Source organism: Gopherus evgoodei, chromosome 3 (assembly GCF_007399415.2).
Source record: "Gopherus evgoodei ecotype Sinaloan lineage chromosome 3, rGopEvg1_v1.p, whole genome shotgun sequence".
Lineage (NCBI taxonomy): Eukaryota > Metazoa > Chordata > Testudines > Testudinidae > Gopherus > Gopherus evgoodei.
The window spans coordinates 143,565,169-143,589,032 of NC_044324.1; the positions used below are offsets into that span (position 1 = coordinate 143,565,169).

The 23,864-nt window shown below is 38.7% G+C and overlaps 1 protein-coding gene across 9 annotated transcripts in view; it reads right to left on the reverse strand.

The window, feature by feature from the left end:
- The window catches only part of SIPA1L2 (signal induced proliferation associated 1 like 2), a 250,453-nt gene that overhangs the window by 78,006 nt on the left and 148,583 nt on the right, over window positions 1-23,864 (reverse strand). For 7 of the 9 annotated variants that reach the window (XM_030556899.1, XM_030556897.1, XM_030556898.1 and 4 more), the window contains 4 exons: window positions 16,935-17,038; window positions 13,418-13,495; window positions 9,460-9,617; window positions 5,812-6,388 (listed from right to left, as the gene is read on the reverse strand). In XM_030556899.1, the coding sequence (XP_030412759.1) occupies window positions 5,812-6,388; window positions 9,460-9,617; window positions 13,418-13,495; window positions 16,935-17,038 (917 nt within the window). The remainder of the gene's footprint in view (window positions 1-5,811; window positions 6,389-9,459; window positions 9,618-13,417; window positions 13,496-16,934; window positions 17,039-23,864) is intronic. The other 2 variants (XM_030556901.1, XM_030556900.1) reach the window with 1 other exon arrangement.

Genomic DNA, 23,864 nt, shown 5'->3' on the forward strand with positions numbered 1-23,864 from the left:
AACCTTCTTTTAGTTTCTAGTCATAAGTTAAAATTAGTGTTATATATATGTTTTGCCTTTTATTAATTGCTTTAATTGAAGGATCTCCAAGTGCTTTACAGACAAAGAATTAAGTCTCACAACATTCCTATAAGAGAAATAACTGTATTTGAAAAAGGGGAAAGCTGGAACACAGATTATGTGATTTGCCCAAGGTTACACAGTTAGCACGTGGCAGAGCCAGGGAAGGAAGCCAGTAATTCCAGCTCCTCCTACTCTCACTCTAACCACTAAATGACTGATTGGAAAAGCTTTGAGGAACTTTGCATAACTTGTGCCTGCACTGTAACTAGCTCAAAGCCACTACTGTTACCTCCTTACAAAAGTTTTAAAGGTGCTAGACATGTTTTTACAAAATGCTGTCAGTACAACAGTAAATTCTGCAACTGAGTAGGAAGGCTAAAAGTGGAACTCAACACCTTAGAGTAGGACATTTTAAAAAATTATTATGTCATCCATTTATTCTTAGAGGGCCAGCCCCCACTCCAGTGCAACATCACAGCATGCCCTGCTTACATACTCATGGCACAAGCATGGGAGCCCCACTGGAGAACTGAGATGATATTCAGAATAGTAAAATGTGCCTCTTGTCCTTTGGGTTCCACAATACAAACTTTCGCCCAAATATCCTGTCCCAGTGTGACTACTAACATGTACTCTGCTTTTTATATTGCATCAAATGGGGAGGCTTGCTGGAGAATGAAGCCGCGTTTACGTATGTTCAGATGTGTACTTCAGATTGTCCAGTTTTGCAGTTTTAAAAATATTTTATCATATTTCAAATATTAAATATTGAATGCTGAAAAACCACAAAACAGACTAACAGTAAAAACAGCACTTTTCTCAACTCTCCATAAGCCAGTAATGCCAGCCTCCATCTCCCATTTGAGATATTTTCAAACAAACAGGGTCCTTTGGGCTTTTTCCCATGCTACCCCTTTATGTTTGGGATGAGCTCTCTGTAAACATCCACAAAGCTACTTCATTATCTTGCTTCAAATCCCTTCTTAAGACCCTTCTCTGCTATGATACCTACAAGAAAAACTTGCGGGGCACCACTGCCCAGTACTATAATTATTTCCTGGTACGCCTCTGTTTATCTGTAACCATCTGGTGTCTTATGTTATACTTTGATTTTAAGCTCCTTGTTGTTTGGGGTCTGTACAGTGCTTAGCATAGCTGACTTCTGTTCCATGACTATGGCTGGTAGGTACTATGGTACTACAAATAAAAATAATAAACTTATTAGCCTTCTGGGCTCACTGCAAAGCCTACTATTTCCCAACGTTTTTGGCAAGAGAGGAGAATGATAGCTGATTGGAAGGGGTTTATAGACGGTGGGTATTTATCTAAGAACATAAGAACAGCCATACTGGGTCAGACCAAAGGTCCATCCAGCCCAGTATCCTGTCTACCGACAGTGACCAATGCCAGGTGTCCCAGAGGGAGTGAACCTAACAGGTAATGATGAAGTGATCTCTCTCCTGCCATTCATCTCCACCCTCTGACAAACAGAGGCTAGGGAAAGCATTCCTTACCCATCCTGGCTAATAGCCATTAATGGAATTAACCTGCATGAATTCTATTCATAGAAGTCTGATAAATTCATTATAAAATGTGACATGATGGACATCGTATGCCTCAATCATACACGGAACTCCACACAGATGGACTCCTGACTTCAGCAGTGCTCTCTGATCAGGTATGGGGGTCCGATCCTCCACTAAGATCTATGCAGCCAGAGTCTCATGTTATGCAGATGTTAATGTGTGTAACGGTCACTTTTAAACAGCATGAGCCCCTATTGAGATTTTCATAAATCAAATAACTAGCTAAAGGTAAAGAGTGTCTGGGTGTTTAGAACATTCTCCATTAAAAGCCAACATTTAGCACCTGTGTGAAGGTTTCAGGGGTAAGGAGTCCAGCATTCCAAAATTCAGCTTTCAAATTAACTTTTAAAGAGAAATATACATAAAATTAAAAAAAAGGGGGAGGGGAGAGGCGAGAAAGAAAAGGGAGCTTTAAAAAAAAAAAAAGATTACTCAACATAGGGTATGGCTACACTTGAAATTTCAAAGCACTGCCACGGCAGTGCTTTGAGGTTTCGAGTGTGGTTGGAGCGCCAGCGCTGGGAGAGAGCTGGGAGAGTGTGGTTGGAGCGCCAGCGCTGGGAGAGAGCTCTCCCAGCGCTGCACGTACTCCACATTCTCTATGGGTGTAGCTTGCAGCGCTGGGAGCCGCGCTCCCAGCACTGTGGCACTGATTACACTGAGGCTTTACAGCGCTGTATCTTGCAGCGCTCGGCGGGTGTTTTTTCACACCCCTGAGAGTGAAAGTTGCAGCGCTGTAAAGTGCCAGTGTAGCCAAGGCCATAGTGACTACTCCTTCACAAACAGCATCAAATTTGAGAGGTCTGGGGTGAAAGAGGAAGTGCACAATTCAAGAGAACATCAACATGAAGTACTTGAGGGTTATTCAATGTACCTTGCTGATAACTGTTTAAGGACTTTGCATTTAACATTGAATTTCATCTGCCATTTTGTTGCCATCACCCAGTTTTGTGATATCCCTTTGTAACATTTTGCAGTCAGCTCTGGACTTAACTATTTTGAGTAATTTTGTATCATCTTTCACAGCAGCAGCCATGTTAGTCTGTATCCGCAAAAAGAGCAAGAGTACTTGTGGCACCTTAAACACTAACACATTTATTTGAGCATAAGCTTTCATGGGCTACAACCCACTTCATCTGATGCATAGCTATCCTATGCATCAGATGGAGTGGGCTGTAGCCCACGAAAGCTTATGCTCAAATAAGTGTGTTAGGGCTTGGCTACACTAGCACTTTACAGCGCTGCAACTTTCGCACTCAGGGGTGTGAAAAAACACCCCTCTGAGCGCTGCAAGAAACAGTGCTGTAAAGCCTCAGTGTAATCAGTGCCGCAGAGCTGGGACCGCGGCTTCCAGCGCTGCAAGCTACACCCATAAGGGATGTGGTTTACGTGCAGCGCTGGGAGAGCTCTCTCCCAGCGCTGGTGCTCCGACCACACTCACACTTCAAAGCTTCAAGTGTAGCCATACCCTTAGTCTCTAAGGTGCCACAAGTCCTCCTGTTTTTTGTATCATCTGTAAATTTTGCCACCTCACTGTTTACCCCTTTTCCCTTATCATTTATGAATATGTTGAACAGCTCTGGTCTCATAAATCAGAGATTGTGGGTTCAAGTCCCATCTGGGGTGAAAAAACCACTGTTTACTTCTCTCCATTCTGAAAATGGACCATTTATTCCTATCCTTTGTTTCCTACCTTTTAACTGGAGGGCCTGGCAATGCTTTCAGGATCATCTAATGATCCTTAATTTAATTTAATGACAAGCCTTTTGTTATCTTAATCACCCTGCCTCTGTTTATAAACAAACTCCCTGTCCCAAGGGCAGAAGCTGTTTGCAGCGCAGAACTCACATTCCACACTCAAGCTCCCTCTGTGGCAAGGGCGTGCCCCATGAGCAGACCTCAGGTACAAAACTATGGCTCTTGGGCACTGAGCACTCCGTATTTTTTTCCATGGGTGCTTGAGCCCCGGAGCACCCACAGAGTCAGCACCTATGTTGTGGTCGCAAACTAAAAGTTCCTAGTATCAGAGGGGTAGCCGTGTTAGTCTGAATCTGTAAAAAGTGACAGAGTCCTGTGGCACCTTATAGGCTAACAGACGTATTGGAGCATAAGCTTTCGTGGGTGAATACTCACTTCGTTGGATGCATAACATGCCACAGGAGTCTGTCACTTTTAAAAAGTTCCTAGTTCGCATCAATGTCATCCTTTTCAAAGGTTTAGTCTGAGCCCACAGAGTCCACACAGGGGAGTTACAGCACAACATATTGGTATGCACTGCTGTTCACCCCTGAACACTGAATCGTGGGGCAGTGCAGACAGATCCTAAGTTTCTAACTCTGAGGCTTCAGGTCAATAGATTTATTTAGCAGAGAATATGGTTATTACCTCAAAAAAGGAGCAGTCTCAAGTTAAATGTAAATAATGTTGTACTGTAACAGATGGTTAGATTTGAGTGAAATACAAGGCCATTTGAATCAAACTGAGTGAAGTCAGTTGTAATGATTAATGTCTCCAAAGACATAATTTTCATAGATAACCATTTCAACTAATGCTATACAAAAACTAAAATGTTTTTATACATCATATATAATGAAGATCTGTCTGCAGAGACTCAGTAGATACCTTTCCAGTTTGCCAAACCTGCTATAATTTCATGTATGTTTTAAGATTCAAGAAGTGGTAAATGAAGACAGTGCAACTTAATAGAATGGAACTACAAAAACCTGGGTTCTATTCCCAGCTTTGCCATTCACCTGTTGAGTAACCGTGGGCTAGTCATTTCCCCTCTGTACATCAGTTTCCCCATCCGTAAAATGGGGATAATGATACCACTTTCCTTTGTAAAGTGATTTGCAACCTACTGAGGAAAAGCACTATATAAGAGCTAGGTAGTATTATTAAAATAATAATAAAAAAACACCAAACAATGTGTGTTACAATATGTAGTGATGCGATAAGACACTAACGTTCATTAAACTTATTTTCAGCACAACTTTGAGCCAATTTATAACTGTCCGATTAGTGATAATTTTACAACAGTAACATGATAATTAGAGAACATTTTTTCTATATTTCAGAAGGAAAATATTTGTATAAGGAAAATGACAATATCTTAAGAACTTAACAAGGTAAATACAATGCAAATGACAATATGAATTTACAAATATTAACCCACTGGTAAGTAATATTTGTAATATTTACAAATATTAACCTGTACTGGAAGAAAGACTCCATCACACAGGGTAGGTATTAATCTCAGCCCTGTGCAGCACTAAGCATCCTCAACAGTCTCGAAAATTTAAGGTAGCTGAGCACTTTGCAGCATCAGGCCTTTATTTAACACATCAGTTTAATCCTGGCCACTTCATAGCTTGTACTTCAGCTCTACTAATCTCCAAAAAAATAGGTCTAGTGATTGTTTTCCAATAGAAGCCTCAATTCAATATAAAAAAGGCTTATGCCACTCACCTCATTTAATTTAAGGGGTAAGGTCAAAGTCAAACTGGAACAAGAGCAGTGATACCTCAATGTTTTGTACCCTGCAGCCTGTATCAATCCATTAGTACACATTTGTAATAGCTATAAGTCAAATAATTTAAGATCTTGAGTTCATAGAATGCCTGAGCTCCACCTGTCTTGACTGAGATTACACCAGCTCTGATAGTCAGTGTTAACTGATCTAACTGCCGCCTTCATTTTCTTCCAGCTCATCCATGCAAAATAAGCAGTATATTCCCTGCTTTATTTAGAGGATTTTCACTGTTTAGGTAGCAATCATGTTCAAAAGGGTATTCTTTATTTTATTATTATTATTTTTTTTAAATTAAAGGTATTTTTATTGAGGTGTGTACTCTGACCACTAGACCACAGGGCTGGGAACCAAAAATTCAAGTTTTAATCCTGGCTTTAAAACTAAAACTCTATGTAGCCTTGGACAAGCCAATTTAATTAACTGCATCGATTAGTCACCCGTAAAAGCAGGATGACAATATTTATCTATTCCACATGGTGTTGTGAGGAATAATGTTTGTAAAGCTCTTTGAAGTTGGAAAGTGCAATATTAGTTTAAATATAGGAAAATTTGAGTTCTTTCCCAAAGACTGATAGACATGAATAATTCTGAATAAAAGCTTTGGTAGATCAATTTAAAAATGTGACTTACCTCTAGTCTTTGAACAACTTCTCTGATGTCATCAGAACAATTATCAATTGCAGACAGAAGAATGCATTCTCCTCTTTCATAAAAGATTTTGATGCTCATTAATCCTGATGTCCATCCAATAACATCTCTGCAGGAGCAGTTAAACACCACGTTTTTAGACTCCTTTTCAATCAACATGATAAATTCATTGGAAATTCCAAGGAGACATTCAATGTCTGCAGACTGGCCAAAGTCCCGTGCTATCACATTCCACATAATTGCTCCAACACTAAATAAATGAGCATCCTTTCTTGGTTTCACTTTCTCCTTTTTCTTTGCACCTAGAGTAATAAAACTAAACTTCACTGAAGTATCCACTGTAGCTGTAGTAACAAAATTTTCTGCCAGATCTTTCAAGTATTCTTGTCGTGTCCTGGTGGCCATGGCTCGGAATTTTTCTGACTTATGTGCTGCATTTTCAGCATTAATAACTTTGGCTAAAAGGAAGTCCCTAAAGACTGCTGATTTTGGGAAAGTTACTCCTTTGGGGATTGGTGGACCAAATGGAGGTACATCTTTTGATCTTGAAACTCCAACACTAGAAATAAAAAAAGAATAAAATGGATAACTGCACCAGCAAAACCTCATTATAGGACTATGACCTATATAACCCATCGACACAGGTGAGTTTCAATGTACAAATTGAGACAGAAGAAATTTTAGAAATTAGGAAGCTGTGTATCTGAAACATACAGGAAACCTATTACTGTATATTTGCACACATCTGCAGATCAAATAAAATGGGTATAAACAAAATTGGACAGTCTTATAAAACAAAGCCATTTATTATTTTATAATCCTAAATTATACGAATTAATAAAAGTCACAAAGTCCAGGATTTACCAAGCTGCAGCATTTCAAGAAGGACTGTTTATAAAGTGTCTGTTTCTTCTTCCTTTCAATGGGATAAATAGAAAATGCTTCCTAGGGGTATTGTTATTTAGACAGATCCTTAATTTAAAGGAGCTTTAAAGTTGAATTTTCTTAAGGCAAATATATCTTATTTACTTTTCCACTCAGTTGTTCCATCTCTGACAAACTGAACCAACTCCCCCCAACCCCTGTTACACCCATATCATCCCATTGACTTTGATAAGGTAGTACAGATACAATTGAGGGCAATATTTGAAATATAGGGTATACCTGGCACATTTGTCCAAATCCTCCCATACTTGAGTAAAAAAGTTATAGGAAGAAAAAAGTCTGCAGAAAGCCAACTGCCAAATTGCACAGTTTCTGTTCCATGCTTCCTCTAATGGAGAGGGTCCGAGACCATATGTAATAGGGAAGGGAGAAGGATTCATCCTAGCCGAGGGAAACAGATTCCATAGCCTCAGTATACATAGGTATCTGCCCGTTCCTTACAAGAGCTGGTAGTGGGGCCAAATAGTGCCACCTTTATCCTTGCTAAGTAGTATCTTATTCTAAAATAGTCTCCTTAAATAGAAACAACATATGGAATAAAGTCCTATTCAGTGAGGGTAAAGATGGCACAATCTGGCCCATCGGGAGCAGCTGCTGCTACAGCATGGGGTCTCAATTTGCAGAATCCTGCAAGCTTGAGAGCAAGGGGAAATATTCCATGGAGTTGCTGCTTCATGTCAGATCTCTATTAGACAACCCTTGAACAAAATTGAATGATTTTCAAAAGACTACGGACTTCCAGGAGATCCACTGTCATTTTATTTGAAATTGACAGAACGAACAACAAATGTAATGCAACTCATAACTGGATTAAAATAAATACAGATAGCACCATAGACTCATAGACTTTAAGGTCAGAAGGGACCATTACGATAATCTAGTCTGACCTCCTGCACACTGAATCTCACCCACCCACTCCTATATCAAACCTGTGTCAGAGCCACTGAAGTCCTCAAATCATGGTTTAAAGACTTCAAGCTGCAGAGGATCCTCTAGCAAGTGACCTGTGCCCCACGCTGCAGAGGAAGACAAGAAACCCTCAGGGCTTCTGCCAATCTGCCCTGGAGGAAAATTCCTTCTCGACCCCAAACACGGTGATCAGCTAAACCCTGAGCATGTGGGCAAGACTCACCAGCCAGATACCCAGGAAAGAAATACTCATTAAAATCTATCAGACAGCTCTACAATTTATGACTGTATTCCTGGCAAAAACTTTAAAAAAGAAACTTGTATTTCAGGTGAAATTCATAAATAACCAAGACCCAGAAGCCAACCTCTCATACAAAAGGCCTTTGGACAGTGGGCAGCTGGCACAACAGACAGAACATCTAACAGACAGAGGTTTGAAGAATTTCTTCTTAAACTTGGCTTATAATTTTTACCTTTTCTCTGCATCTCCTTAAAAAAAAAAATCAAAACAACATGCAGTACGGATATGACCCAGTTCCAGGTTACTAGCAGAGCAACATACTCTGAGACTTCTGTTTTACTCCCAACATCGGTAACCCCTGCCCTAGCTGTGGAACTAGAAGAAACAGATTACTCTAGAAACTATACACATTACCTCTTCTATCACAGTAAAAATACATACGTGCGGGACTTAGACCAATATTGGCATTAATTTCTCAGAACTAAAGAAATTAGTTTTAAAACAAAACTAAGAAGAGTGACCAAGTTGTCATTAGCCGATAAGAATTTCAACTTTGAAAATACATAGAATGTTAAACTTAATATATTTGGCAGCAGTACACCACTAGCATTTCAAAAAGGTTCATTTAGTAGGTCATGATCATTAGTGGTTTAAGTTCAAAGAGCTTTTTATTTATTTCAGAGACATGCCTTAAAACTAAAGAATAACCAGTCTGACTGATTTCAGTCCTTAGCCAGCTCATGAAGCTGACAGAAAGAGAGAAAAGAACCAGTGCCGGGCACATGTCTATGATGGGAGTACTCAGGGTTTTTTCTTGTTTTTTTGGTCGGACAGAGATTCCCTAGCCCAAGTGATAGGATTTTAAGACACTTGAAACTCTCATTTTAGAGTGTTGACAATGAGATTTGGGGAGATATTTTGAAACAAAAAAGGTTTTCATTAATATATAAATCACTGGCAAAACTGATATTTATCTGAAAGGATCTCAAAGTACTCTGAAAACTATATAAAGGGACCACTTAAACCATGATTGAAATACAGTCAAATTTGGGATCACATCCTATAGATATTCAGCTAAATACACTGCCAGTGATTTATATTTGTATTAATAATCTTCTAAAATGACTTGGCTCTACCCTAAAAAGAAAGTTAATAAAAAGTAAAATTATTTCCATTGCTATAGCTTCAAATCTTATTTTTAAAACCCGATTGCCCTTTATACGCTCACAAAGAAGCTAAACAAATATCTACACATCTTCAATTGTGCCTACAAAACTGTACCTACAATTTCATATAGACAAAGCACTCTGAACTTAAACCACTAATGATCCTTTCTGAAATGCTAACGTGTACTGCTGTCAAATATGTTAAGTTTTATATTCTATGTGTCTTTTAAAATGAAACCCTAAAATAGAAGAGAAATGTAACAGAAATTTAGAAAACACACACAACTTCTTTGGAAATACAAGATTGCTAGAAAAAGATGCTTTATTGGAATCAAAATAGCAAAAATAAAAAAATAAGTATCTACTCACCTATAGCACACATTTTCAGTGCAAGGATTATGCACTTTGACTATGACAAACACGTGTTGAAAATGAGATCGGATATTTTTTGGAGTGAAAGGAAGTGCTCCAGGCTCTTGGAAGACAATGGTAACAATATCATTTCCTATGTGCCTTTTCCTTAGAAGCTACATGCAAGAAATATGATTTTAAAAACAGTTTAAGAAATGATATGTTTTCTTCACACTGGCAAAAACAATTGACAGCTTAATTTAAAAAATGAAAGTCACTTCAGAAAGTGGAGACATTCTTATAAGGCAGTATTATTTACATGGAGCTGCATGAAACTGGGATGAATGGGAAAGAGATCTGGGGAAAAAAATGGGCTAAGCTCATAAGTTTACCAGCCTCTCTTTCTAATGTGATTCCTCTTTTACTATGCCAGCCAATTTTTATCTCCCCATATTAGTGTATTTATGTAGTAATACGAAAAGTGCATAATGCCATCTGACATTTATCGCTGTCTAACATTTACTGTAGAAAAGGACAGAGAACAGACAAAAGGCTTGTTTTCATATCTGAAATACAATATTGTTTATCTTTTCTCAGGAAACCTTTCCTTTCCCAAATTGTATTTAAAAACTTAATATTAGATTATGACCCTAAATTTTTTTTTAAAATAGTGTCCTATTAAACGCTCAGCACAAATTCTAGCTATCTTCAATTTAGCAATGCGGCAGCGGAGACAACTACAAATGTACCAGAGATTCAAATTTACTGATGAAAACCTTATTATGGTAAGCAATTCTTCGTTGTCACTTTATTATGATAGGGATATATTTTAGGACTCATTTTATAGGTAATATAATCCTTTTTGTTACAGGTAGAAAATCTAATAGACATGTAATTGGAAAAATAAGTGTCTAGTGAGGGAGAAGGCCTCTTCTCAAAAATGATTTATTTAGCCTTTTGTGGATAGAAAATGAAATTATGGATATTATGGTATGAGTTGTACATCTCTAACTTAATTTTTTTAAAGAGAACTTTCTTTTTAAAGAGCTGCTGATGCTATTATGTAGAGAGTGCTAGAACAGCACACGCTGTAGGGTACAGATGCATTATCATCCAAAACTCTGCAGAGCTTGCATTGTGGGCTAGTGACTCAGATTCTTAAGGCTGCACTAACATTTAAGAGCCAAAATACAACTGAAAGAACTGTACAAGAACAAATTTAATAGACATCCACATGATATAGGGCAATGATATGGTTATTTATCAAGTGTTTAGAATGAAATTATCATTTTGCTCTTTGGAATAATTGCTTTTCTTAGTTAATTATGTTACAAGCCAATATTGCAACTAACACATAAAAAAGGCAAAGTTACCTTATTGTTTACATATAAATAAATGCCTGTTTATGACTCTCATTGTGCCTCTCAATACTGAGGGCCAGAACCATACAACCTGAAAACCAACAAGAATGGCTGGAAATGCAATTCTGAAGTACTAACAAAAATATGCTATTTCAAATGCACTAAAAACATGTAAAGAAGAAAAGGTTAATCAATGAGCACTTAGAAATATTTGCCAAATATATTTATTAGAACAAAAATTAGTAATTTCTTATTTATTAAATGGTGAAGCCACAATAAATGGCTGTTTAGGCAACTCTAAGATGTACATTTATTGCAGACAGATTATGTCTGAAATGCATAATAAAGTATTTGATAGTGTGTTAGATTGAATGTCAGAAATAACGTAATTTGTTTTACTGGTGAACAGTGCACTTAGATTGGCACAGTAAAGCACAAGTTCACGGTTAGAGATTATCATTGCCTTAGAGGTTGGAACCTACATAGCCGCTCAATTTGTGTCAGATCTCCCAATTAACAGATATAGCAAGGACACCAACTCATTAGTGTACATATTATTACTGATCCATAGTTGGTTCTAACCAATTATTCTTCCTCGTTAAGTTAGAGTTCATGCCTACTGCTATACCTGTTCACAGGGGGATTTAAATTGAAGTTGAGGAACCAAAACTCATGTAAGACTGAATTTAGTATATCGTCAAGGAAACTATTTTGTCTCCAAGCATATTCTTTTTCTTTTTAAATGTGATAAAATGTCTTTTGGGAGGTGCTGCTTAAACTGCCAATAATCATAGGACACATAGGCAATAATAGGACGCACATCTGCTAAGAGACAAGCCTAAGAAGTTTTTGAAACCTAGAACCACTGTATTAGCAACAGGGTCCTTATGGTAAAATAGGTTCTTGAGTTCTATCAATGAACTGATTGACATTTTTAGGTGCTTAAACCTTTAGAAAGCTTAAAAATATTAACATGATTTAAAAGGTGGTCAACATTCTTAATACCTTACCAAGTTTGTTGATATTTGAGTGACTTCCTTGAAATTTTTAAATAAAACCAATATAACTATCATTATAAATGGCTACCATGCACAAGTGATCAGTGAAGTTCAACACAAGGTGAGTGAAGGCAAAACATACTGATGTGTCTGTGTATAGGGAATCAGAATGCAAAGAACTTGAAAGGGGAAGAGAAGGAAATTGGGGGTGAACTGGAACATGGAAGAAAGAACTCTAGCAGGATCAGAGAACAGGAGAAGGAGTAATTATTGAATGGAGAAAAAGGAGGGGAAAACACTTCCCTGGAAAGCATACATCAGGATAGTGGGCTGAAAATGTAAGAGGAATTGAAGGAAACCAGGCTAAATTAAAATGTTTGTCCCATGCCCTTTTCCATTTTGTCCCCTTTAACCTATTCTCTTTCCAGCTTTCAGCTCCTAGGCACTTTAGAGTCCTCAGTTTCCTCTTCCTCTCCCATTTCCAGGTCTGCTCAGGTTATTTAATCTGCCTTTCTAACATATTATGAAGATTCTCATGCCAAATGTTGGAGCACACTGGGAATTCTCAATAGGGTACACAGGCCACGCAGGGTTACTTACAGGAAGAAGACACCAGATACTCTCTGAGATCACTCTAGTATCAAGCTAAATTGTTATGGTAAAATGTGAAAATGAACTTAATACAATATGATGGGCAGTCAACAGGAAACCAGTGAAGAAGTTTTACATAAGAACTTGAGACACATAAAAGGGAGTCCAGTAAGGAGAATATGTTAGAAAAGCAGAAGCTGTTAGATTAAAAAGTAGTTACTCAAAGATATTAGTTACTGTATTGAATATGATCTCTTAACCATAATACTTAACTCTAATTTTCTGATGTGTACATATATCTGGAGGAAAAATATGGGCTATCATGTTAAAATGTGGCACACCTACTGGCTATGTAGAGCCATACATAACCTACCCATTTCTGTGGAATTTCAACCACCTGTTCCAACTGAGAACCAAGGAGTTCTTGTGATATTTTTCACTCTATCATTCTTCATTCAATTCAATGGTGAAAAGCGAAAAGTGAAGAGATATCACAAGTAAAGAAACCTTCAACCTTATTTTAGTACATTTCTAAAATAAGCAAAGGGGCTTCAAAAAAGCTTGAATTTCAGCACGTGTTACTGTTCAATACAATAAAAACAAATGTCAAATGACATTTCAATCAGACCTGGTTAAACTGAGTTAGGTACATCCATGTGTCTGGTTCTCTCAAAAATTTTAGCAGTAACTAATCTTATGTATCAATAGAATGACTTGTTAATCTAATTTCTAGTTTTCATTAATCCAGATACAAATGACTTATGAATTGATTTGGATTAAACAGGTCTGACTACGTACAGAAGCAGACTCAAAACGTGAAGGAGAAACTTGCAAGGGAATGAACTGGAAAGGAACTTTGTAAGGGGAAAGTTTAAAGGAGAAAGCCTTCAACTATGATTTGAAGGAGAGGCTAATAATAGGAGAAAGAACTGGGGCCACACCAGGGCTGGTCGTCCTCTCTGTTCTAGGGAAAAAGCAGCTGAATTGAGGGTCCCCAGCCTATGTTGCAGCCAAAGTGAAAATTACCTTGCTCTTTGGATCTCCTGCTGGCTCTAAAACTAGAGGGATGTCCTGATCAGTGACCAAGCAGGGCGTAGTTAAGTCCTGGAAGAAGCAACAAACAATTCTGGTGTGGCCTATTTTGGCTCACCGATATTTGGAACGTAACAAAAGCTCAGAGCTTGCTCATAAGAGGTCTTGTTTCTAAATGCTGAAGAAGAATGACTTGATATCTTGGCAAGTGACTATAAAAAGTAGGACACGATATTGAGAGGGCAGAGTAATTTCAGTGCCATTATACATCCCTTATGACGGTGCATCAAGCTACTGATTTGGGGTCCTTGGTTGCCTTTAGTATCAATAAAGGAAAGCTGCTGCGCTCTCTAGACTGGTATGTGGATACAGTGAGCCACCTCCTACTGAGAAAGCAGTGTTTATATACCACAGGGCTAATAAGCCTTTCTATCCTGGGAACATGAGCAACTGCACCTGTGGTCTTGAGCCTTCCAGGTTTATTTTTCTAATCAGATTTCTTCCTAACTTGTGAGACACACCACTGTAGATACATTGCACATTTCAATATGTATTTTGGTAACTAAATAGCAATAGTGATAAATTAAACAGTTGTTTATTAATGATCCCTTTTACACATTAAGGCTGGCTAAATGCTTGGTATTTTAGTGTGCTATCACACCTGAGGAAGGTGCGCATGCTGTGCAAACTTTGCTGGATTCAAGCATCTAAAAAAATAATGTGGTGGGTCTTCAGGTATGCATACTGCTTGAACTTGTGAAACTGTCACATTATTTTGACCTCAAGAAAGCCATGGATCACAATACAATACTGATGCTAAACACTGATACTGTCAGAAGTACAAAGACTGATGAGTGCTTGCTAAAACACTGTGCAAGGGAGTGTTCATTGCAGGGGAAAATAATAGAATTAACACTGGAATATTTTGGAAGTAGATCAACAACAGGCATCTATCTAGAAAGGAAGAGACAGAAGGAAGTGCCAGGGAAAAGGAAGAAGAGAAGGCAAAAGAAGAAGTGATAGGACAGCAGTAGGGGTGGTTGAACAATGCAGCAGTGGAGCTGATAAACAGCAAACAATCATGAAAATTAGTGGAGCAAGGTAAAAGGGTTCCCTATGCTCACAACTGAGGGCAGCTCAAGACAGACAACCAAAATAATAATAATAAACTTCAAGTAAGGCTATATTTACTGTCAGCACCTGTGATCAGCAATGAAAATATTCATTTTAAAATCAAGCTCATTCAGCATATTATATCTTACTGCACTGCAACCATTCCTAAGTCCTTAAGCCATTCACATTAACATCAATATTCAGAAATATTCTACTATTCCAACATATTTTGCATCTGTGTTTAACTAAGGAGAAAGAGGTCTTTGCAGATAAGTATACAACATTAGTTGATACATTGCCAAGATTCAAGTTATCTTTGAAATATCTTCCATACAAATTCATCACTTCAATCTCCAGTTTGTTTTAAACTTATATAGTATCTCAAGAAAACGTAATGTGATTTTTAAATTAAGCATAAAGCTATGTATATTTGCAAATATGGTAAAAATTAATATACAAGTTTCATCTGACAGTGAATGAAGTAAATCTGGTCTCTGGGCAAAGTGACTCTTATGCAACATATTCACTAAATGACTAATACACAGTAAGAGATGGGCCAAAATTGTCAAGAGAAGTATGGGTGTAGTCAAAACAACAGATGATCTCTTAGCACTGAATTATGAGATCACTCAACTTTTTTGCCATCTGAATGCAATGTACATTTTGAGATTGGCTGATTCTATGACCTAAGATGGTTTTTACCATGGTAGTAGCACCAAGGAGTCCTTGTGGCACCTTAAAGACTAACGAATTTATTTGGGCATAAGCTTGTGTGGGCTATAACCCACTTCATCTTCATCAAATCTGATGGAGTGGGTTATAGCCCAAATAAATTTTTAGTTTCTAGGTGTCACAAGGACTCCTCGTTGTTTTTGCTGACACAGACTAACATGGCTACCCCTCTGAAACCTACTATGATGGTAGGAAATATTTTTCCATTTTATGAAGACTTTCCACCTATTTTCAAGTTTCCAGATCAGACCTAAAGCAGAGGTGGGCAAGGAGTGGAAGAAACAGATATGAATAGGATGACGAGACAGCAAATGTGAAAAATTGGAACGAGGGTGGAGGGTAATAGGAGCCTATATAAGAAAAAGACCCAAAAATTGGGACTGTCCCTATAAAATCGGGACATCTGGTCACCCTAGATATGAGGGACTAAGACTTTGGAAAACTGTTCTAACAATTCATTACCTTTGCCAAGTTTAACATCAGCATAGAGGACTGACTACTGAAATTTAACAAACAAAATGTGTCCCATTTCAGTTTTCACAGTTAATTCTGCGACAAGACTTTGTACTTTGTAACTTTTGTCTATTGGTTGATGCCTTGACACATCCCTCCTCCCTCCCACAATAGCTGATGGTAGGGCAAAATGTGAAAGATACAGATACTATTAATATATATATCTAAAATAACAGTCTGCGATCTGAGAAATAACCAGGAACCACAAAGTTTTCCAGTAATTTTTCTACATTCTTCCAAAACAAAAAGGAACAAAATCTTTGCAGCAGAACAGCCCCATATCATCATTGGAAAAATGATTATATCTTGCCCTGCAACTGAGAGGATATTGTAATTAAATACTTCTTGTTTTACTTCTATAGATCTAGAAGTATGCAGAATATGTAAGAGAAGTTATATCTTCAACAGTAAACTGATCCCTGAATAGATCTACTCTTTATTATTCTTAAGTGCCATTGTTTTGATATACTATACCAAATGTGCTTTTCAACTTATTCACAAAAAATATTTATTCTTAATGATTTCAGTATCTAGTACAGGCAAAGACAGACATAACCTTATTCAAGATTCCATACACTTTGGATGCTATGTTGTTTTTTAGCCATCCTTAATGCTCTAAGAGTTTCAGAGCTGTAATATGAACAATGAGCATTTTTCAGACATAAAATAAGTTTGTTGCACAGCTTTCTGTGTCTACAAGCAGATGCCTTATAGGATTTGGTGAGGTATTTATTATTAAAATAGTAGAGTAAGAGAAGGTTTGAAGACTGAAATGAAAAATAAAGATTACTCAGGATCATTTAAAAACCTGTTTACATTATTACATATTTTAACCACATGATGGATTTTAATCCAGTTTAAGTTTTAGAAAAATGTTTCAATCTCCACAGATGTCAATACTGTTTAATACTGACATGCAGTGGAAGAGTCAGGATAAGCTTCTGAATCATGCAGATAAATTAAAATCACATCTGAGTATTTAATGCTTTAATAAGATTTTAAAAACACGATTCCAAATGACATTCACAATTTGCATAAACTGTTAATATTGTTGTACAGCAAAAATATAATTTCAAGCATAAACAAAAACTTTATTTAGCCCCTAAATCTAACTCCACATATTACTACAAAAATGTGAATTAAGAAAACGTACCTGTTGCCTATTACTGGGCATGCATGGCAGCATAGTTGAAACATGAAACATTAATTCATAATCTTTATAGGTGGTATAGAGGGAATGAGTTCCTGTTGAATCAGCTGAAAATAAATTTCATTATAAAAAGAGGGTCAGTAAAACTGAATATTCACACTGCTTTTAAGACACCACTTGTTGCATATTATGGCTAAAATTTCCTATTTGGATTCCTAATTGTAGGCTAAATGGATTTCAATGGAGCTATGATAGTTTATACTACCTGAAGATCTGCTCTCTAATTCCATATTGAGGCATAGATAGGGCCCGGGGGTCTTGCCAGAAGCTGTCTACAGTGAGCTCCTTGCTAGATTGGTGTGTGTGTGACCTAATTTTGAAGACAGTAGCCACTGGGGGTTCTCACTGTCTTTTGAAAAATCAAGCCACATATTTAGTTATCTAAATATGAAATTAGCTAAACTTCCAGCAACAGGTTCAAAAATTATTCCTATTTTTAAAAAAACATAGCCAAACATTTAATTTTTCAACACACAAACCATGGCGCACACAGTACTTTCTCCTAAACAACCACCACCACCATAGATTGTACTTACAAATACTTCACAATTTTTAAATTTATAGAATAGAAACTGCTTAATCGGCACTTGGCTACTCCATACATTAATCTACAGGAAATACTGACAGTATTTTTCTATCTATCATATTAAACAGATACTTCAATTGAGACTAAAAACCCCCTCCAACCCTACATTCTATTTCATAGTACATTATGAAAATTCACAATTATAACTAAGTTACAGATGTAAAATGAATCAAAGTACAGTTTGTGATGGAAGATTATGGCTTTAATTTGCAAAATTTTGTAATACATCTTGGGTCTCAATCATTACTAGTAGCAAATTAACCAATTTTATCCCTCTTTTATAACTTTACCTTACAATGAGAGAGACAAGGTGGCTGAGGAAATATCTTTTATTGGACCAACTGCTGTTGGTGAGAGACAAGCTTTCAGGTCCACAAAGCTCTTCTTCAGGTTCGGGAAAAATAATCAAAGCATCACAGCTAAATATAAGATGGAACAGATTCTTAAGCATAAGGATTTGACACGTCACAAGAAAGCATTCAAAATGAACAGGGCAATTAACATTTCTGCAGTCATAGGATAAAGGATAGTTAGCTGGTTACAGAAAGTTATGAGACTTAAAACCAATCTCTCTCTCCAGTGTATGATTTTTGGTGTCTAGCAGAGTTATGAATTTAAGCTTCCAGGCTTGTCTTTTGAAGGTGTGGTGCAGGTAATCTTTGAGGATGAGGACTGAAAGGTCAGATATGGAGTGCTTGTTTTATGAAAAGCGTTGCCCATAGGTGACGGTGTTACTGTCTAATCTTTCTGTGAGAGTTCATTTTAGAGTAGTGCTTGCCTGACTTCACCTACATAGTTGTTGTTGATGCATTTGGTGCACTGGATAGGGTCCCTCCACGTTTTGTGACAGGCATGTGTAGGACCCAGATATCTTGAAAGATGTATGGTGGAAGGTATTGATCATCGTAGCTATGGAGATATGTCTGCACATTTTGCATCTGTTCTGCAGGGTCTGGTGCCACTGTGGGTTGGTGCGTCCTGGTTGGCAGGAAGCTTGTTTCTGATGATGAGCTTGGAGAGGTTGAGGGGTTGTTTGAAGGCCAAAAGACAGTTTGGGGAGAGATTTCTTTCAGAATGTGGTCCCCATCAAGTATGGTTTTTAATTGTTTGAGGATACCCCATGTGGGTTCCAGTGTGGCATGGGAGGTGTGAAATAGGAGTGTGCAGTCAATATTTTTTGTTGGTTTTTCTCTTGTATTGAAACAGGTTCTTTCCAGGAATTAGGGTGACCTGTTCCATAATGCAATCTTCTTCTCTGGCGGAGTGTACTTGTTCAGTGAAGATGGTTTAAATTGTTTTAAGGTACATATCCCAGACTTTCTTCTTGGAGCATATTCTATAGTATCTGAATGCCTGGCTGGTTGGTCAGATTTCTTGGTGAATCTAGAGTGGTTGCTGGATCTGTGGAGCTAAATATGGTGATCCACGGGTGTGACAGTCTACACCATTTTGTTCACCTCTTTTACAAGACTATGACAAATTTTGTATCAAGTATGCATTGTGAGGTATCATTTGAAAACTCAACGCGCTCATCATTGTCCTAATAAAATATGCGTATCAATGTTGTCAGGGACGGTGCAAGGAAGTTCACGCCCTAGGCGAAACTTCCACCTTGCACCCCGCACCCAGTTAATCCCCTCCCACCACCGCAGCTAACTCAGCCCCCACCCGGGGAGCCCCCCCCACGACAGCTAACCCCTCTCCTCCACCAGTCCCACCACGGCAGCTAACCCCGCCTGGGGAGACTTCCCTCCCCGTCTCCGTGCGGAAGCTAACCCCGCCTGGGGAGACTTCCCTCCCCGTCTCCGTGCGGAAGCTAACCCCGCCTGGGGAGACTTCCCTCCCCGTCTCCGTGCGGAAGCTAACCCCGCCTGGGGAGACCTCCCCGTGCGGAAGCTAACCCTGCCTGGGGAGACCTCCCCAGCTCACCTTGGCTCCGCCTCCTCCACTGAGCATGCCGGCGCTGCTTTAATTCTCCTCTCCGCCCAGGCTTGCGGCGCTGACTGGAGGAGACTTAGAGCTGGGCAGTGTGCTCAGTGGAGGAGGCAGAGTGGAGATAAGCTGGGGTGGGTAGCTGTTCCCCTGTGCGCCCCCCCCCCCCGTTACTGCAGGCAGCCCTCCCTGCGCGCCCCCCCACGCAGCTCACCTCCACTCCACCTCCTCACCTGAGGGGACTTTTAGGCGCCCCCAACCATTAGGAGCCCTAGGTGGCCGCCTAGTTTGTCTAAATAGTTGCACTGACCCTGAATGTTGTATGTAAAGTTATAAGTTTCTATTGTATAACATTGCTGTATCATGTTCCAGAATTAGAAAGGCATGACCAAACCCATTCTTTGGGGACAAAGCAGCACTGACACTGTTACAAGAGAATTGGACTTGACATAACTCACAGCCATCTTGTGCACTTAGTCACCATAAGCTGGAAGTGAGGACATCACATAGCAAGGAAGAATCTGGCCTTGGCTTAGGCAGACAGAACAAAAACAATAGCTGCAGCATTACTAACAAGGATAGATACAGTGAAATGACAGATTCATGAAAGTGAAAGTGAATGTAGATAGCTGACCTTGGTCTGGGCATCTGTGTCTTTACATTTCTTGCTGAAGTTACTTTGCTGATAAGTAGAATAATTAATTATTATTTGATGTTTCTAGGGAAATTGTTAGCCTATTAGGGTCCATTACAAGTTACATGCTTTGTTTGAAGAATCCTATAAAGAGTTTAGTGAGAATGTACTTTGGAGAAGTTTTGATTTTTTTATGAGCAAGCAGACACAGACATCAATCTCCCCAGCAACTAGGAGGAAGGCTGGCTACTGGAGAACTGCTGTTGCCACCTGACACAAACTCAGGACTTTGAGTAACTACATCTATTTGGGGTGCCCTAGACTATTGCTATTTTAGATGCATGCTTTGTATTCAATAAAAACAAGGATTTCTCTGTGGAAGCATTTGTGTGTACCAATTATTTATCAGACAGGAGGTGCTATGTCCATGAGAAACTGTTTCTCACCATGACTCAGCAAGGATGTTTCTAGAACAAGAAATTGAATTATAAAGAGGGGAAAAAAAACGCTTGACCTCACTCTCCTCCTTCATTTCTGCTCATGATATCAATGACTCTCAGAACTAAAGTTGGGCACAGGAATGGGGTGGAGGGAGTCCTGGCTGGGAGGCTTTTCAGCCAGTACAAACTGCTATAAGCTTATGGAGAGAGAAATCTTTTTGCTTTTAAGTTCACTTAGCTTGTTAAGTAAACATTTAGCTTGCAATTTATTTTTTATTTCTTTTGTAACCAATCCTGACTTTTATGCCTCATTACTTGTAATCATTTAACATTTTTCTTTTCTTTCTATAGTTAATAACCTTGTTTCACTGTTTTATATAACCAGTGTGTTTGGATTAAAGTGTGTGGGGAAAATCCATTTGGGATAACAAAGTTGGTATGTATCATTTTCCATTGATGAAATGATAGACTTTATATGAGCTTGCATTGTTAAGCAAGGTGCTGGGCAATACAAAACACATTACTGTGGGGAAGTTTGGGACTAGAGAATCAGCTGGTGTTCTTCTGCAGTGCAATTCATGAGTGGTTAACTAGTAGGACTCAATACTGTGCATCTGGAAGCAAGTTACAGGCTAGAAGTTGTGTGTTAACTGGCCAGTACACCAGTGAAGCAGTGTAAAAGGTATAGCAGGTTGCAGAACTGAGGAGATAGCTATAAGGCAGTCCAGGTTGTACCCTGGGGAAGGTCACAATAGGTTTCTTGCATACAGTGGTCTGTAGGATTCCATTGTGGAAGCTGATCACGGTGTTCAGGAAACTGATGCTGGTATAGGAGTGTTCTAGAAAGAGTTGGATGGATGGCTGGATGGCTGGATGGAGGTTGACATTGTAGTGGAAATCTGAGGGAGTTTAAGACATCTCTCCATAGATAAAAATAGAATGCCTCAGGTATATCAGTTTTGCATTGCATTTTTCCAGAAATTCTTCCTCAAAGTGGACCAGGAAGATGTTGGCGTATTGGTGAGCCATCGTAATACTCACAGCTGTTCTCATGGTTTGGACAGTGTTTGTTGTTGAATATAAAGCTACTATGGATACAGATTAAATGGATGAGTTTGGTGATGTGTTTGGAATGCATATCTGAGTGTCCATAGTCTTGTAGATATTTGAGGTAGGCAGTGATTCCATCATGGTGAGGGATGTTGGTGCATTGGGAGGTGATAGCCATGGTATCAAGGATGGTGTTTTGAGGGAGTTTGTTGATGTTGCAGAGTTTTTGGAGTAACTCAGTTTTGTCCTGGAGGAAATTTGTCCTTTGATGGGTGAGTGGTTTGAGGATGGTTTTTCAGAGTTCTGATACTCCTTCAGTAAGAGTCCCATGGCCAAATATGACTGTCTGGGTTCCCTTGTTTGTGTAACTTGGGAAGCATACAGAGGTCCCTGCAGTGGATCTGTGGGGGATGAGGAAGTAGAGTGGTTCTTGGAGTTGTTTAGGGAAGGATTTGATAATATCCTTAAATTTCTCTGTGAATTGTGGTAGAGAGAGTCTTTGTTCAGTTCTTTATAGTAGGTCATGTCAGAGAGATATCGGTTGGCTTCATTGACATAGCCATCACAGTAGAGGACTACAATGGCACTCAATTTCTGTGCTGGTTTGACAACTATTTGGTGGTTGGATTTCAGGGATTGTATAGCTGTCCTCTCAGCAGTGGAGAGACTATGGTGGATGCATTATTTAAGGATTTCACAGTCAATTTTTTTCCTGAGGCAATCAATGTGATCAAGTGTGCAGTTTTGTCCACTGGTGGGTGACAAGTCAGATGATTCTTTTAGCTTATGACTGTCAGTAGAGATATGGTAGCTGTGGGTGGTGACAGAATTCTTTGAGGCAGAGTCAGCAAAAGACTTTCTATTTCTTCACATTAGTATGAGATCAGGTTGTGTGGTGGGGTAAAATTTCAGTCCCTTGGAGAGTACAGATAGTTCAGGTCCACTTAGGAGCCTACAGTGTCTCTTTGGATTACAATTATTCAAATAGACGACCTGGTATCTTCATAAAATTATAGATGATGGGACAAGGAAAGACTTTAAGGATGTCTAGTCCAACCCTCCGCATGAAACAGAATTTTTCTTTACACTAGCTCCTCAAATGATCTTTCACTACCTCTTAAGCCTTGCTAGTGGCAATGCATGAACTGCCTTCAAGATCCAGCTATTCCCTAAGTGCTTCTGTACGGAAAAAAAGCACCTAAAAGAAAAGCTAAGTTTAAAGCTATTAATTAAATAGCAATGAGGACAACGAAAATGATCATGGGGCTGGGCACATGACTTATGAGGAGAGGCTGAGGGAACTGAATTTATTTAGTCTGCAGAAGAGAAGAGCGGGGGAGAATTTGATAGCAGCCTTCAACTACCAGAAGGGGGGTTCCAAAGAGGATGGAGCTATGCAGTTCTCAGTGGTGGCAGATAGAACAAGAAGCAATGGTCTCAAGTTGCAGTGGGGGTGGCCTAGGTCCGATATTAGGAAAAACTATTTCACTAGGAGGGTGGTGGGGTTACATAGGGAGGTGGTGAAATCTCCATCTGTAGAGATTTTGAAGGCCCGGCTTGACAAAGCCCTGGCTGGGATGAGTTAGTTGAGGTTGGTTCTGCTTTGAGCAGGGGGGTGGACTAGATGACCTACTGAGGTCTCTTCCAATCCTAATCTTCTATGATTCTATTGTTTCTGTATAAAATATTCTCACTGGTTTAAGTCTATCCCTATTCAGGGAAGTACCTACACATGCTTAACATTAAACAGGTGCTGGAAGTGTTTTCTTGTAGAGCGATAATTCAGTGAATCCTTTCCTGCCATTAATCCTTTCCTATCTTTCATGCTCACTCATTTCTTTGCTGGTAATTATATTGCCTCCCCACACTTACTCACTCTCCTTTTCTCCAAGTTATACTCTAGGTCCTGTCTAGTACCAATATTTCAAAACCAATTTCACCTATTTTAGGCCCAGATTCAGCAAAGTACTTAAGCATATTTTAGATGTTTTGTTGAAATGGGGGTTTGAACTGTTGACAATCTGTATGAGAGTTTCAAACTTATAGTTAAAACAGCCATGTTAGTACCTCCTGAAAAAGATTTAAAATGGAAAACATAAAATTAACTCTTATTTAATTAGTTTTTTCAAAACTTTGTTTTTAATAACTTTGTATTTTAAGACATGGCCTGTGTCTGTGGCCCCAATCCTGAAAATACTTATGCACATGTTTAACTTTAAACTCCTGTGTAT